At 35.8% G+C, this 17,584-nt stretch overlaps 3 protein-coding genes across 4 annotated transcripts; 1 reads left to right on the top strand and 2 right to left on the bottom strand.

Annotated features, from left to right (window-relative positions):
• Positions 1 to 525: 525 nt before the first annotated feature.
• On the bottom strand, positions 526 to 6,776 carry LOC122581254 (ABC transporter B family member 29, chloroplastic). The gene is made up of 10 exons (XM_043753438.1): positions 6,125 to 6,776; positions 4,392 to 4,478; positions 3,677 to 3,784; positions 3,289 to 3,546; positions 3,078 to 3,161; positions 2,785 to 3,001; positions 2,287 to 2,372; positions 1,786 to 1,973; positions 1,109 to 1,238; positions 526 to 1,002 (listed from the first exon to the last, which is right to left on the bottom strand). Exons 1-10 carry the CDS (start codon positions 6,683 to 6,685, stop codon positions 862 to 864), a joined length of 1,860 nt encoding a protein of 619 aa, XP_043609373.1. The 5' UTR covers positions 6,686 to 6,776; the 3' UTR covers positions 526 to 861.
• Positions 6,777 to 8,494: 1,718 nt separating this feature from the next.
• LOC122581255 (pentatricopeptide repeat-containing protein At2g36240) lies at positions 8,495 to 15,781 on the bottom strand. 2 transcript variants are annotated; one of them, XR_006320994.1, is made up of 2 exons: positions 13,784 to 15,781; positions 8,495 to 8,950 (listed from the first exon to the last, which is right to left on the bottom strand). XR_006320994.1 is itself a non-coding variant. In XM_043753440.1 (1 exon), exon 1 carries the CDS (start codon positions 15,608 to 15,610, stop codon positions 14,168 to 14,170), a length of 1,443 nt encoding a protein of 480 aa, XP_043609375.1. In that variant the 5' UTR covers positions 15,611 to 15,781; the 3' UTR covers positions 13,649 to 14,167. The 2 variants fall into 2 exon arrangements, 1 of the variants encoding a protein (XP_043609375.1); XM_043753440.1 differs by lacking the exon at positions 8,495 to 8,950 and having other exon boundaries at positions 13,649 to 15,781.
• LOC122581506 (putative disease resistance protein At3g14460) lies at positions 8,652 to 12,605 on the top strand. Its single transcript, XM_043753737.1, has one exon. It carries the CDS (start codon positions 8,652 to 8,654, stop codon positions 12,603 to 12,605), a length of 3,954 nt encoding a protein of 1,317 aa, XP_043609672.1.
• Positions 15,782 to 17,584: the final 1,803 nt, after the last annotated feature.

Below are 17,584 nucleotides of genomic sequence, written 5' to 3' on the forward strand. Positions count from 1 at the left end.
ACTTGATCATACTTGTGACAGAAAAAGAGAGGCAAAAGGTACCAAAATCAAATCAAAGTAAATGAAATTTGTGTTTTTACGTATCTATATTGATTATTGCCTATAACGGATGAATAACAATTCATGTCTTACCACAATTCATGGGTCATGCAAATTAAACTTATTACCACAATTGGGAACTTTAAATTACATAATCTGTCCTCTAATAATATGAAGAGTCATTCATTTCAAGACTTGTTGAAACGGTGGCTTATGAAACTCATAACTAACCTTCACATTACTAAGCGCCATTTCAGGTGTGAGAAGCCGATCAACAATATCCCATCATCCCATGTTCCATTCAGCAATAGTTATGCCAGTATCATACCAAAAAGCCATAACCATATAGAATATTCAAAAGCTGTAACCAATTAGAAAATAATGGATTCTGGAAGAATTGACCAAAAGTAGCAACATTACACGAGAAGAAGCTTATCAAATATTAATGTATTTGATTCGATCAGTATTCGAGACGACCCATCAATATGTAAATATGTTGCATAGTTTCATTGAACTTGTTAAGCCACGGGCCAATTAAAGTGTGTTTGAAACAATTATCAGCTCTAAGAGATTGGGTCAACAGTTCAACAGAAAAAAAGAGCAACTAATAGGTCCCAATCCTGTCTTACAGAATGATGTTAATACTTTATCTCTAATGGGTTAAAAGGGTGAAATGTCAAAAAGTAGAGAATAAGAAGAATGTAAAATGCGTGCAGTTTTGCCTCGTTGCCTAACTGAATAAAAGAAACTGACGAGCCAAAGGAAGACACTGCCAATTGTGCCTGTAAAGTGAAGGAAGTGATGAGACCATTGGCATAAACCTCAGAAGCCTATTGATGCCAATGGATCATTCTGAGCAATCTGGAGGGATGAGCGGGATATCTCCTCAAGCTTTCCATCATTTAGAGAAAAAACTCGTTCCGCCATTAGAACAGTTTCCAAACGATGAGCAATGACAATAACCTACATGATACATTATTAATAACTTAGCCAATTCCTTCGGGCTTCAGCAATGGCCCATGGCAAAAGTTGGAGCAAATAAGTTGAGAAGTCATTGGTTTTTACTTACAGTACGATTTTTTGTTAAACGTTGCAAAGCTTGTCTCACCAACATTTCAGACCTCGAATCCAAAGCAGAAGTTGCTTCATCTAAAACCAGTATAGAAGGATTCTGATATAGAGCTCTTGCAATAGCTAGTCTGCATGTACACACAAATGCAAAATACGTCTATAATATCAAAAGTATAGGTGGCAAAACAAACGAGTCAAAAGATGGTACTTTTTGGTGTGGGCATAGTAGGGTTGACCCAAAACACATTGGGTAACTTTTGACCCATTTCCTATTGAGCTACTTATTATCTTATCTTCGAGTAGGGATGTGTGCCATGTTTGTTTTGAATCACCTTTCCATTGGTGTTGGTTTCTTTTTCTTGCATTTCCTCCATTTAGCCAGGGTAGTATCGATTGCTTAGGTAGTATGTTAGGATATGTAAGATGTAAAACCATTTTTCATCCCGTGCTATATATACATGCACACTTCACAAACATAACTAAATGAACCTAAATAGGTGTGTAAGTTTGTTGTTCACAAGCAAAACGTTAAAAGTGTTGGTAATCTAACAAATTACCTGGACAATAAAAAATAGACATGGAGATCAAAGTATTACTGTCCAAAATAAGTCCAAGAATAAACAATTATTAACTTGTATTATTTTCAATATTAAGGCGGAATATTAAGCATGGTACCTTTGCCTTTGGCCTCCACTTAAAAGCGAGCCTCTAGGTCCAATATTAGTCGCATATCCTTCAGAGAGTTTTTCAATGAATTCAGCTGCATTTGCAATTTGTGCTGCAACCTTCACTCTCTCCATATTGATTTCAGTCATCAGATCTCTGTATCCAATATTTTCAGTAACCGTTCCTGAAAAAAGTGTCTGGTGACAATACATATGTCAGCAAAGCAAAACTACATTCACGTTAATATCGTAATTATATGTTCATTACTAATTTAAATGAGTATGCTTAATATGACGATAATCACCCCTTCACCAGTTCATACAGAGTTAAAGCTTAAACTGTAACTGCATTCACAAAATTAAACATGATTTCTGATATTAATATGGTAATCTCGCTTTTAAGTACAAATTTCCAGTTTTCCACTAAACCGTAGTTTTTGATTCAGAAATTAATAAAGTACTTATCACCACAAGACCTTATAATGCATCCACAAACGATTTTGGTACTTACTGTGTCCTGAGTAACCAATCCAACATGTGTCCTTAAACTTTTTAAAGAGATACCTCGAATATCATGGTTATCAATGAGAATATGGCCTATAACAAAGATAATTCTGAATCAGTAAGTATACAAACCAAAAGATATAATCAAAATCAGCAGAAAGTCAGTTTTTTTGAGGGAGCTAGCAGGTAGAGCAAGTTGAGTAACAAACCTAAAAGGGTAAATTTTGGTACGGGTTGATTTGGGTTGACCCAATTCTATAAACAATCAGGGTGTCATATACGATCACAAACTTATGTTATTTCAGTAAGACTCTAACTTTTTTTTTTTTAGGATTTATGCATTGAAGATACACTTCTGGGCAACTTTTGACTTCTTTGACCACCTTCCCTTTTAGGTCAGATTTTTTACCCAAATCGGATACATCGAACAGCAATTTGACTTCTTTGACCATTAATAAGTAAATGGGAAGAAGCCAGCATTCAATTTGACTTTGCAGATGCTTACCACATAGAGGATCATAGAGACGAAGAAGTAACTTTACAAGAGTTGATTTTCCTCCCCCGGAGGGACCCACAAGAGCAATAGTCTCTCCAGCTTTAATATGGAGATTTAACTTATTTAAAATGTGAGGCATATTTTCACCATATCTGAAAGAGAGTTCACAGAATTTAACCTCTCCTGCAACAGACTCTACATCAACTTCTTTCATTTCCTCAATAACCTATGCAGATATCGTACTCGCTTATTAACAGACAAAATGGCTGCCTTTTAACTAGATAGGTGCATATAAAGTTTACCTTGGGCTTATAAGTTGATAGTTGAAACAAGCGTTCAATAGCAGGCTCTCCTTGTTTTAGCTCATTGTAAGCTTTTCCCACATCCTGCATATCTTTAACTCAGACTAATGAAATTAAAGTAATGAAAGAGTGTTTATGTTGAGAAAATAAAATGAAAGTAAAGTAATGAAATAAGAAAAAAAAAGGGGCAAGTGAAGGGTGAGAGAATGACCTGAATTGGTTCGATCAAAAGGGCCAATGAAGTTATGAACGAAATCACACTACATAAATCACTTTTAGCCACCAATGAGCCAACGAAAATTAGAAGTAGCATCCCAAATAAAGTTACTTGTACCATCTGAGGAACCAGGGCCTTCATTTTCTTCTTATTTAAACGTGCATATAAATCAGAATGAGCAAGCTTTTCAAATCTCATACACTCACTGGCTTCTGCATTGTTTGCCTTCACAAAGAATATAGATGGCAGAACCTGTAGCACATCAACATTTGCGATTCATGAAAAGTGAAAGAATAGAAAAGGGCCAATGAAGTTATGATTGAAGCCACTATAGAAGAGAAAAAAGAAAGTAAGCAAGCTGCTAGAGTTCATGAAAGCATACTTCATTCAGATAAGCTGAGACAGCAGCAATACTTAAATTCGCTTTATTTGATACATCACGAAGCTCTTCACCAAAGTATCCATTTACCAAGGCCATCAATGGAATCACCTACATATACTCAAAACATTATTACCATAGAGCTGAAAAACCATAAACACATCCCACAACAAAATGGAAGAGCAAAGACAGTAGACCAAGTCTTTTTGGCTTTGTGATGGTAGGAAGTAGAGTTGGCAACTTTGACCCATTAACTTACAATGATTCCATACAGGGTATGTTGTATCTCTACGAGTCAACCAGGTAGTTGCATCAAATCATAGCTTGATAGCATGCGAGCCAGATGAACTAATCAAGTCAAACGGGTCAAAAGTCACCCTAAGAGTAACTATATTGTATAAAACTTTCTCAGGTCATTTTATTCAGATAATTAGAGAGAACATTATTTTTTTGTTCATATTTGATGGTAATTATTTGCTAAAAATTCTAAAAAATTTGATTAAAAAGTAATTTAGGTCAACCAACCTGAACAAAAACTAATGACTCGTATTATCTACTTTGACCAAACTCTGATTTGGCTCTTTTCCCATAGGCCATAGCTTGCCCAACCCACCCAGTTTGCTACCTTTAGCCGGGAGGAAAGCCTTTGCACAAGGCATTTCTATTACTTTTGTCAAAAACGCGAAAGCAAGAACAATCGAATAAACCTTCTGCTTACCAACGCAGAAACTAACGTGAGAATCGGGCTGATTACCACCATCTGAGTTGCCATTGCTAATAGTTGCAGTGAACTGGGTACGATGGTCTACCAATACAAAAGCAAGTGAAAAAAAAATATTAAGAGCAGTAAAATGTGTCCCACTCAGAGAATCTCTTTTCACAGACTACTGAAAGCATAGTAAGAAGTATAGAAACATAGAGTCATTTATGCAAAATAACATGCATACAGAACATCCAAAATGGGTGATTTGAATATACAACTTTGAGTGTCTTTGACGACAGTAATCAGATTGGAGATGAAATAGTGAAAGCTAAAAGAGAAGTCCTGCATAATTGCAGTTTCATCCCCAAACTACTTGTTTTTAAGCAGAACTGAGCCATAGTCGATTAATAATTTACGCATAGGGTATCAATTCCAAACAACTACATAAAACTTTCAACCATATATAAATCACCCTAATCAGCCACATTCGTACCTAAAACTAACAGAGGTCACATAACTCTAACTCTTTCCAAAGGAAAATATTGTTTTGCATCTTCAGATTAGACCCACAATGATCATAGGCTATAGACATCATTACATCAACTTAGTAAAATGAGATTCATCCGCTGTAGCATGAAAATAAGATGAAATGTCCCAATTATCCAGTGGTCCATTCCTAGCCAAAGAACATGATACAAACTCCAACTAAATAAACCAGCATTATATGAAACAACACCTATATCCGCCTTTTTGGATAACCAGAATAGGGAAAACCTAATATGTTTATTCATTTATCTTATAACTATCTTGGCATCCAACAAACTATTGTGGAGGGAGCCTAACAAAAAATTAAAGCGGCTTCTATCCTCGACTTAGACCGGATTTAATCGACTCCATGTAGTGATATCCGTTCAGGTACACTTACCTCTTACACTAAAACCTTGCAGTTGCAGGGTGGTTGTGTAGGTACCAATGCGATACAATGGATTAAGAGGTCTTTTCCGGTTTACCCCCTTATCTTAGCATCCAACAATGTCAAAATGCAAATAAAAATAAATATCCACTGACCTCAAAAAAAAAAAAATTCAACCTTGTGAAAGCGGGTATCTGATGCTTATTTTTTAAAATAAATATATCGAAGCACTTTAGGTTTCTTCCAAACTTGCTTTGGAATTTCCCACACATTCTGCTACATACGCAAGAGAAGTATGCATATGTGCTTATATTTTGCATATAAATACGTACAAACTAAAGATTTCAATGATACTAAATTCTCAAAAGATACAAACCTCTTTTGAGAACCAAAGTCCCTATACTACTATTACCATTTTCATATCAAGTCAATGAATCATACTCAAACAAGATTGTACATCTATACCTACAATCACCATCCATTAGTGAAAACACAGAGAAGCACACATACACATGTATTCACCTAGTCACGTATTGCTCTTATGTACCAAGACATTTAACCTTTCAACAATCAACATTTGACTTATATGACATCTTATAGCTAGTAAACCAGTCATGTGGCGACAATTTTGTCGACATGGCAACCTATAGTGCCGTCACGTCAACAAAAATACAGATTACCAAATGAAAAGGTCAGCACATACATTAATACATACAGTAGCAATGTAATGAGATAATTGTACATCAAAGTTTGCTTCTTTTTTTTTTTTTTAAATTTTGGTGCATCAAAGTGTAAAAAATGGTAAAAGCATAATTACAAGTGAAAAAAAACATACATTCAAAACAGCGTAAACCGTATCAGCAACATCAGAAGCCTCTGCCGTAATTCGATAAGCGATATCACCAACCGACTTCCCATCACCACCTTCAAAAAAACCCAACTCTCTCCCTAAAACCCTCTTAAACACATCCACCCTGACATTATAAACCGCCTTTAACGACGCTTCCCATAAAAAAGACTGCTGCAAATAACTCGAAACCAACCGAACCAAAAACAAAACCCCAATGATCAAACCCTCATTTCTCAAACAACCAACATCCTTAATACAAGATAGTTTCCCTAGTTTCGGTACGATTCTTGATAACGAATAGACGGAAACCGCACTGAAGAGCCAGCCGTTGATGATGGTTTTCCATTCTGATTGGATGTAAGGTTTGATTGAATTGAGGGAATTTGAGGTGGGTTTTATGGAACATGAAATGGGGTTTAGTCTTTTTGGTGGGTTGAATCGGAAAGTATGAAGCTTTGTGAAATGGGGATTGAATTTGGGGAATTTGAAATTAGGGTTTGGTTTAAGAAATGAAGATTGTGATGATGAGTGGATTAGAAATATCATTGTTATTATTAGAAGTGAGGATGGTCTTCCCGCCTAAAACCCTATACCGGTTTTGTGGTGGGGTAACAGGGTGTCTGGGTATATAAAATTCACTTTCTAATCTGTATTTAGATTAATCTTAATCTAATGTTTCGGAAGTTTTGTTTATAAAGGTTTTGGGCCAGCTATCGACCCAATCCACAAGATCAGATAACTGTTTTGAAAACAAATTTTCAATAGGTTTGATGCGTATCTTTAACCATTTGGATGTTACGTATAAAGTACCTGTCGTTATTAGGCTATCTGGATCCGTTATTAGGCTATCTGCATTAACTAAAAGAACCAACAAAACCGAACGTAATCCATTGGTTTGGTTTTCATTTTTTTTAAAACCGAACGGATCGGTGTGGGTTTCGGTTTCATATACCAAAAAACCGATCAAAAATCGAACCGAACCAAATATATTTTTATGTATTTTATATTTATATTGTATCACATTTATAAATATTACTTATAATTCGTAAATGTGTTAATATATTAAATTTTTTTTGTGTTTTTAGTGTACAAATCTTTATAAATTGTATGTTTTATATGAAAACGTACAATAAAATTAATTCGTATTATAAAAGTTATATCAAATTTAACACCTAAAAAATATAATTAATTAATAAAAAACATCTCTATATTTTAGTTTCTATATCATATTATTTTTCTTAACAATTGAAAGTTAAAGTTATAACATAATAAACAAAAAAAGTAAAAAAAACAATTATAAAAAAAACCAAAATTGATCCAAACCGAACCGGAAAACTGACAAAATCGAATCGAACAAAAACCGAATCCAATGATTTGGTTTTTTAAAAACCAAATGTATCGGTTCAGGTTTCGGTTTTAGGCAAAAACCGACCCATACTCACCCCTAATCTTAGCCACCTCCATCCGGGATGTTTGGGCTTTCGTCATTGGCTAGCATTTCGACCCGTATAACATAGTCACTCTATGTTATATATTCAACTTTGACAATATATGTATTAGCTAATGACTGTTAAAGAATCCAATTTTTGCTTTTTCAAAAGTTAATATCAAAAAATGTTTGAAAATTTTACAGTAGTTTTGAAGAAAGATGGAAATTTAACATAATTTTAAAAAAGTATTAGGAGATATCTAATTTTCATTGAATTATATATTACTTTAATGTTTTTTTTTAATTCTATTTTATTTATAACATAAAAAGTATTTGTAGGCATCAGTCTTTATATAATTATTTTTTTTTATGTATGTACATTTATATATAGTCTGTGTGTATCGTACTGATTTAATTTAGTAACTTACTATTTGTATATTTATAATATTAATCTATATATTTCATCTAATCATTTTCATTATAAACTTTCATAATTTTTTATTTTATTTTAAGTCATCCGCAAACATAATTTTCATATACTTGTATTTAATAATCAAATCCGGCGGCCCAAATTTATGAACTTTATTTTTAAATGAAAAATGATAAATCCTTTTAACCAAATAGCCTAATAATCCTCTTAATACATTAAAAAGATGACATATAATATTCATTATTGGGTCATTTAGTTAGGATGATTAATCATTCTCTTAACTTTTTAAATATTAAGTTTGATCGAAATTTATTTATTTTTTCTTTTTTGAGAAACCATATATCACCGTGCATATATTTATGGGTACAATTCTAGCCAGGTATGTTATAGTCAAAAGTCTACTCTCCACAGTCCAAACAAAGTTAATCAAGAAGATGAAGACAAAAAAGAAAATTTGGAATGTACGTACAAAGTTTCCAAATGGAGGAAAGCCACACGAAAACTTTAGGCTCAATGCAATCATTATGTATGTATACAATGGGTGACTTTTGATTGTAGTATTTGCATTGGTCAACCCCGTTAGTTGCTTAATTAATTCAAAACCCCAACATAAGCAAAACCAAACAATCTTTTTCCCTTTTAATTAATTTAAGATGGCTATTGCTGAACTGTTTCTTGGTGCATTCATCACTGTGTTGTTTGAGAAGCTCACCTCTGGTGACTTAATTGGGCTTGCTCAATCTGCAGGTATCTATGCTGAGCTCATCAAATGGAACGACAAATTGGCCCAGGTCCAAGCTGTCCTTGTTGATGCAGGCCACAAGCACTTAAGACAGACATCTGTTCAGTTGTGGCTTAACAAACTCCAACATTTGGCATATGATATTGATGATGTTCTCGATGACTTGACAACTGAAGCTGTACGACGCGAGTTGAATAAAGAATCTTCTAACTGCAGCACCAACACTAGTAAGGTATTGAAGATTATCCCAACCAAATTTAATGCTTTTAAATATGGTCGTAAAATGAGTTTCAAATTAGATGAGATTACAGCTAAACTACATGCTCTTGTTGAGGAAAAAAACATGTTGGGCTTAACTGATAACGTTAAATGGTCAAAAAGAGAAAGTAAACGATCCGAAGAAACTTCATTGGTTGATGTGTCCAGCGTTGTGGGTCGTGAAGGGGATAAAGAGGCATTGTTGGGGAAGTTGTTGGGAAATGAATCATGTAGTCGTCGTAAATTCGGTCTCGTGTCCATAGTTGGTCTGGGTGGGGTCGGCAAAACCACTCTTGCACAAGTTTTGTACAATGACAAGAAAGTGCAGGATCATTTTGACCTCATGTCATGGGTTTGTGTTTCTGAGGAGTTTGATGTATTCACTATTAGCAAGGCTATTTTTAAAGATGTGGGTGGGGTGGAAACAAATTTTGAAACTCTAAATCAGCTTCAAGTGGCCCTTACAGAAAAACTCTCAAAGAAAAGGTTCCTATATGTTCTAGATGACGTCTGGAATGAAGACTACACGAAGTGGGAGCTCCTCCAACGCCCTTTTGCTGCTGGGGCACAAGGAAGTAAAGTTATTGTAACAACACGAAAAAATACGGTTGCAACAGTTATGGACTCTGTTCAAGCTTACCCACTAGAGGTTTTGTCAAATGAAGCTGCTATATCTTTGCTTGCTCAAAATGCGTTAGATAAACCAAACTTTGATTCACATCCTGCATTAAAGTTGCAAGGTGAAGCTATCGTGAAGAAATGTGGAGGATTACCTTTGGCTTTGAAAACATTGGGGAGGGTGTTAAGAACAAAATCACATGATGAAGAGTGGGAGATATTGTTGAATAGCGAGATATGGAATTCACATAACGAAAGTAAGATTCTTCCGGCTCTAAGGCTAAGTTACTATGATCTCCCACCGCATTTGAAGCATATGTTTGCTTATTGCTGCCTATTCCCCAAGGATTACATGTTTAACAAGAATGAACTAGTCCTACTGTGGATGGCGGAGGGGTTCTTGCACAGATCAAATGGCAACACTTCAATGGAGAATTTTGGTCGTGAATGTTTTAGAGAGCTAGAGTCAAGGTCATTTTTCCAACATTCACCTAGTGAAAAATCACGATATACAATGCATGAACTGATTAATAATATGGCCATGAGTGTTGCCGGAGAGTTCTTTTTTATGCTGGGTGATAACATGGATGTTGAGGACAAAAACAAAGCTTTGGACAAGTTCCACCACTTTTCATTTATTCGTCGAGAATATGGTCTATACAAAACGTTCAATGCATTACAAAGAGCTCGACGCTTGAGAACTTTCTTAGCATTATCAGTTACGATTGATAATTATCTGCATTGGTTCTATTTATCGAAGAAGGTACTTGTAGAAGTACTTCCTCAGCTAAAGTTCCTAAGAGTTCTAAGCCTAGCTAATTATTCAATCACGGAGGTACCACAATCCATTGGTAGTCTCAAGCATTTGCGCTACCTCAACTTTTCAAAAACTAGTATCACATGTTTGCCAGAACAAGTCGGTGACCTTTATAATCTACAGAGCCTGTTGGTTTGTGGTTGTCATAGTTTATCTAGCTTGCCAAACAGTCTTGTAAAGCTGAGAAACATGAGACATCTTGACATTACTGATACTTGGCGGTTGAACAAGCTGCCAATAGGAATTGGTGAGTTGACTGGTCTAGAAACTCTATCCAAAATCATTATTGAAGAAGCTGATGGGTTTAACATATCCCATCTTAAGGACCTACAACATCTTCGAGGTCGGCTTACCATTGAAGGACTGCATAAAGTGACGAATGCAGCCCACGCAAAGGAAGCTAATTTACAGCAAAAGAGGGGTCTTTGTGATTTGGAGATGAAATGGAGAGATGTAAATGATACTTCACGGAATGAAATAACTGAATATGAAGTGCTTGAAGGACTAAGGCCTTTTGAGAAATTGACCAGCCTCAAGATTCTGTATTACATGGGAACGAAATTTCCAAGTTGGGTTGGGGATCCCTCATTCGATTGCTTAACCCAGCTTAGGTTACGTGGCTGTGGAAGTTGTACATGCTTACCAACACTTGGGCATCTACCGTCACTTCAAAAGTTGTTTGTTGGAAGCATGAACGTCTTGAAGAGAGTGGGCTCAGAGCTACTTGGAAATGCTAAATCTTGCAATGGTATTGCATTTCCATCACTTGAAATTTTGGAATTTAAAGATATGGAAGGTTGGGAGGAATGGTCAACTCGTGGTGATACTGCATCATTTCCTTGTCTAAGTGAGATCTCTATCGTAAACTGTCCAAAACTGAGTCTAGTGGCAATCGATCAGTCAATCCCGTCACTTCGAGTTTTGCATATAGAAGAATCTCCGGCAGTGGTGTTGGAAGGCATGATCAGTGTGTCTTCATTGATTACTAGATTGACAATGGAGAATATTCAAGGACTTAGACAGCTACATGGAGAAGTTTTAGAGCATCTTAAGGCAGTAGAATATCTAAGCATTTCACGGTGTGAGGAACTCACATACTTGTGGGAATCCGAAGATGAAGAATGCATGAATCTTGTCAATTTACAGGAGTTGGACATAAGTTGGTGTAAGAATTTGGTAAGATTGGGAGAGAAAAAGGTGAAGTCAGTGATTAGCTTATCATCACTTAGAAAAGTAAGACTTAACAATTGTCACAAATTGGAGAGTTACAAGTGTCCAAGTAGTATTGAGAAATTGGAGATATCCAATTATGATTCGATAACAACGTCATTGACCTTCCCAACAATGCAGCATGACTTCCCGCCTACTTTGAAGATTCTTGAAATTGATGATTGTGAGAATCTGGGGATGAATTGGCTTCTCAGCAACTTCTTATCATCAGTTACATCTCTTACCATTTGGGGAATGCTGAATTTGAGTTTACCTAAAGGATGCTTAGTTCATCTGACGCACTTGACGATTTCGAGCTGTGAAAACATAGAATCCATTCCAGAGGAAGGTTTTGGATTTCTTCCCCATCTTTGCCTAAGATATCTACGGATCGATGATTGCAAGAATCTAAAGTCATTTCCACATAAGCAATTGCAAAATCTCACGTCTTTGGAAGACATGTGGATAACTGATTGTCCAAGCATGGACAGCTCATTCCCTTGTGGTATGTGGCCTCCTTTTTTGAGATACTTAAACATAAAAGGAGTGAAGAAGCCGATATCAGAATGGGGAATGCAAAATTATCCAAACTCACTTGTTGAACTAGATTTAGGAGGCTCTGATTCAGGATTGGTGTCATTTGCAAAGTCTGATAGCAGGAAGAATAGTGCTGCATCATCATCTTTTTTACTTCCATCATCTCTAACTTCTCTAAGAATTTGGAATTGTATGGAACTGGAATCAATTTCAAAAGGAATGCAGCATCTGACCTGCCTTCAAATACTTGATATCGATAATTGCCCAAAGCTAAGAGATCTGCCAAAGACACGACTCCCTTCACTTTCAAGTTTGAATGTGAGTGGCGTTTCCCGGGAACTGATAAAAAAGTGTAGTAGAGGAAAAAAAGGAAAGTACTGGCCTATCATCTCCCAAATCCCTCTCCTTCAAATTAAAGAAGAATAGTATTGATCACATAAGGAGGAAGTACGACTTTTTACTTTCATATCTCTGTATGTATATGAAACCTTCATTAACCTTCACATAAGTTGGGCATTCTGTCATCCGTTATCAGTGCTCAGTTCTTTGTTATGTTTTGTGTATTTATTGATTTTAAGTTGATGGGCCTTATTTTCTCTGAAAAAAACATCATGTTTTTGACAATATGTCTCAAATGAGGGCATTTTAACTCAAACCTGTTACCACCCAGTTACACAACCCATCCTTTTTCCCACCATATAGTGTGTAGTGTGTACAAACTCTAATGAAAGGGAAATGACACATTCATTTCTACAAGTTCTATTGGTAGGTGGTAACCAACAATTTCACCTTGTTATATGGTCAAACAAACTATCATTACATTGATAATTAACTAGAGTTTGATGGACTTTGTTTGAGATTCTTATTAATGCAAACAAAGCAAAGATGATGCTGCAAGTTCACATAAACCAGTGACAAATACATAGATTGCTAGGCATTCACTTTAACTATCAGAGATCATCCATCGCACATGTAAACTAAGCATTACGAGTCACGAGTCGACTCGTACGAGTCGAGTCAAAATCAAGTGAAAACGAGGCGACTCGGTGGACGACTCGTTTTGCTCCAGACTCGTAGCATGACTCGTGTTTTGTTTTACGAGTCGGTACGAGTCATACTCTGAGTCACGAGTTGAGTCACGAGTCACAAAAATATTATTTTTATTTTTTTAGTTTATTTTTATTTTTTATAACATAACTCTTTTATATGCTTTCAAATTTGATTTTATTTTAATAATATTTACTATTTTTAGCATAATATATCAATAAAATACTATATTTCTACAATAAAAACTTATATATAATCATAAAATTATATATTATTAAATATCCTGACTCTTACGATTCGAGTCACATTTCGATTCACGAGTTAAAAAATCAGATTTCAAGTCGAGTCAAAAATACCGAGTCGATAACTAGGAAAATAAGTAGCTCAATTTCAGATATCATTTCATTTTGCATCGACATAAAGACATAACAAAGGCCAAATCAATCAAAGTGAATAATATGTTCAAACAGTACATTAGGTTTAGACAAGACCCATATATACCAATCCATGAGACAACTAGCTGTTTGAATCAACTGAAGCAACACTCTGGAACATACCTTTATGCATGACTCACATGTGTAGGCTTCCAGAGTCCCAGAACCATTGCAACCGACCTACCAAGCTAGCTTTCCTGCATTTACAATCTTGTACATCAAGTCCTTGCTCATTGACAGAATCTTGTCACAAGATCACACAAATCAAATCAATTAGTTTCTTTCTTTAAGTTCAGTCTCAAGTTTCTTGAGCAGCCTATGAATGAAACATTCTTTGACCTTGAGGTAATCTACCAGGGTTCGAATCTCACTTCATACATTTGTAGGGGTGGATTATTGAGGGGTTTTTTTAATTAAAAAAAAAATAAGAAGTTAACCAGGGTCCACATCCAATGAGTCACAACACCAAAAATGCAGCAACTGTTCTTTGTTTCCAGAGGTACAATTTCATCTAATACCAAGTTCTTTTATGAGCCTATTATACATAACAATATCATGTATGAACTCCTTATCCAACATCTCATCCACTATAACCTTTCCCTCTTTCTTTTTCCCTTCCTTTGCATACCCTCTTACTAATATATTATAAGTCATCTCATCAACACATACACCTTTCTTAGAAGCCAATATCCTCAAATTATTCGCCTCTACTGTTCTTCCTAAACTACACAAATCGTCAAGAAGACAGTTAAAAGTCACACTATCGGGAACAATACTTTCTTTAAGCATCTTATCCATTAACTTGAGTGCCAATTCAATGTTCCTAATCCTCCTAAAACCCTCAATCAAGATAGTACAAGTGATAGAGGTTGGCACATTTCCATTGTTCCACATTTCGTCTACTACTGATCCTGCTTTGACCACATACCCTTTATCACAAAGCCTCTCGATCAAGGCAAAATAATCAAAATTTGTTGGTAAAACTCCTTTTCTTGAAAAGCTAAGCACAAGATCACAAGCCTCTGAAACTTTCCCCTCCTTGGTTAGCCCGTCAACCAAAATCTCACAGGTTACACATGACAAACCACATCCCAATTCGATCATCTCATGTGCCATTCCGATCCCTTCTGTAAACTTACGTTCTCTAAAAAATCCTTTGATCAAAGTATTGAAAGTGACCACATTTGGAACACAACCCTTGACCCTCATTTCCTTGAACACCTCTAGTGCCAACCCAAATTTTGAATTACGAAAATACCCATTGATCAATATGTTAAAAGTGACCACATCAGGCTTAACGTGGTCAACAATCATTCTACGATAAAACTCTAAACCCTTATCTAGTTTCTCATACTTGACAAAACTATGAATTATTGTATTGTATATAGCTGAATTGGGTTTGCCATCAATTAGTTTAAGCATATTATCAAATGCATGAAGTGCATCATCGAACCTACCAACATTACAGAAGGAGTTGATAGCAAAACGAAAAATAGGTTCCGTCCGAGAACAAGAAAATATACCATCGGAACAAGGGCAAGGGTTGGAAACAAGGAAATCAAGGACAGATGATAGGGAGTCAAGGCGGTGAGTGATGGCAAGGGTTCGGACCATCCATTCATAGGTGTTGTGGTCGTGACGGAAGGAGTCTAGTGTGGCAGCGTAGCGGAAGACATGGAGGTCAAGGTGAGCGTATTTCGGATGATGGTGGAGGTGGTTCTTAAGAAAAGAAAGGAGGTCGTTAGGGGTGAGGTTGTTTTTGAGGTGGGAGTTGATGAAGCTAGCGAGTTGGGATTGAGTGGTCGATGTGGCGGGTGTGAAAGACAGGGTCGGGGGTGTAGTAATTGATGTGTCGGGAGGTGGCGGTGGGGGTAGGAGATTAGTGTTGGTTGACGGTGCAGGAGGGCGCCAGAGTGGTGTTGGTCTTGGGAATTTCTTTTGGAAGGCCATTTTTAGTCAACGAAAGCACTTAAGTCTAAAATTTTCTTGCAAAAGTTTTAACCATTAAGAACCTAAAAGTATTATGTGATGCCAAAAACTTATCTTGATTACTACTATCTTTCTCTGTTACTAAACCTCTACAAAGGTAATTTCAAGCTTCCGAATGGTTTACGTCCCTTAACGCCCTGCAAAACAAGCAAATGAAGACTAAGTAAGATAGTTGTAGCTAATTCATGCTAACATTCCCCATTTGTTTTGTTACTGAGTCAACCATCTAAGTTGACCTATTCATGAAAGTCTCAAAAAAGAGTCACTAGTTAAACATCTTGGGATGGCCAGGTAAAAGGCTCGGTTTACCCGTTTTACAGAATCACTATTGTTTGATATTTAAGTGAAATTCTGCAGATAGTCATGGTAATTGTGGTGGGTTTTGGGTGAAGCATTTTATCAAACAGATTGAAGGCATTATAATAAGTTATATCACATAAAACGCATGTCATGTCAATTTCACAAATTGATAATATTCGTGTTATAAAAAAGGAGCATTGCCTGAGGACTAGCAGCAGCAAGGCGGAAACGACGGGGAGTGACACTGGCAGTGGCGGAGAAAAGAAAAGCGAGATGCGATTTTGTCTGTCTGTAGTTTAGTTTTAGAATTTATTAAAAGATTTTTATTTTATCAAATGTCAAGGAACAGATGAAATAAGTTGCTTATTAATAAGACGGTATATATTCATCTTTTACCACTAGAATGTCGCATTGACGGTGGGGATAGTAATGACAAAGGTGGTGGTGACGACGGTGGTGAGGGCGGCAATGGGGGTAGTGATGGGGGCGACGGTGGTGGGAAAATAAAAGTAATTAATATTAAAGGTGTTATTTACTTATTTTAAGTGTTGATGGATCTATACTGTAAATTATTTTATTAAAGATATTAAAAAAAGGGTAATGGAGGAAACCTTAGCCCCGGTACCATAATTGGATACCCATCGACTCATCCCGTCTGAACCATATAATGCCAGTACAATACCTCCATCTTAATCCCCACATGATCTGGGCACCCTAAAGGATCAAACCCGCGTATTTAAACTTCACATGTGGGTCTAGACTTCATTAGTAATGGGTACCTTAAAGAAATTATTTTTTGTACGAAGCAGGATCGAACCTAAGACCTTAAGGTCACAAAGTGTTTTCCATACCACTGGGCTAACTCCTTGTTGGTTGTATTATAACGTATATTATATGAACATGTTTATATTAGTGCATAAAGGAGAAGAGTATTTTTGGTTTTACAAAACTCAAAAGTTTAAGGGGAAAAAAGAGTGGTTTGTGTTATTAGATAGTATAGATATGTAAAAATAAATAAAAAAGTTTGAAATGTGATTTAATTAGGATTAGGATATAATTAGTTGTTAACAAATAATTGAAATGTATTTAATTTATTTTTATTTTTTCAAGATCTCTAGACCTTAAAACCATGCTTGCTCTAAGTTTTACTGTTTTATACTCTTAAGTATATTACCACATATTGGTTAGGTTTATAAAAAATCATTATTAGCACCAAATTAAGGTTTCCATATTGGCTTCTAGTTATTCCTTGGTAACAAAGACCTTGTGTTGTGTACTTGTATAAACTAACAAGCCCATAGAAATTAACAATTTTTTTTATATAAAAAAGGGATATGATATTTGTTTACAATAAAAGAACTACTCTTTACACTAAACAAAGGCATGTATATTGCGATAGATCGATTAAATCATCTCTAGAGATGCAGCTGTGTTGTAATGTCTTCTTTTTTCAGTATATTTAGATGGTGGAACTTAGGAAATTTTAATGTGACAACGGAAGATGAACTTATCACTCATGATGGCGTGATGGCGGGTGTATGGTTTTAACAAGGTCCAAAAAGAGGTTTGGCAAGCGGTATATAGTATAGGGCATGCTATATTTGATTTGGTAAGCAAGGAATGCGATGGTGTTCC

Source organism: Erigeron canadensis, chromosome 9 (genome assembly GCF_010389155.1).
Source record: "Erigeron canadensis isolate Cc75 chromosome 9, C_canadensis_v1, whole genome shotgun sequence".
Classification (NCBI taxonomy): Eukaryota; Viridiplantae; Streptophyta; class Magnoliopsida; order Asterales; family Asteraceae; genus Erigeron; species Erigeron canadensis.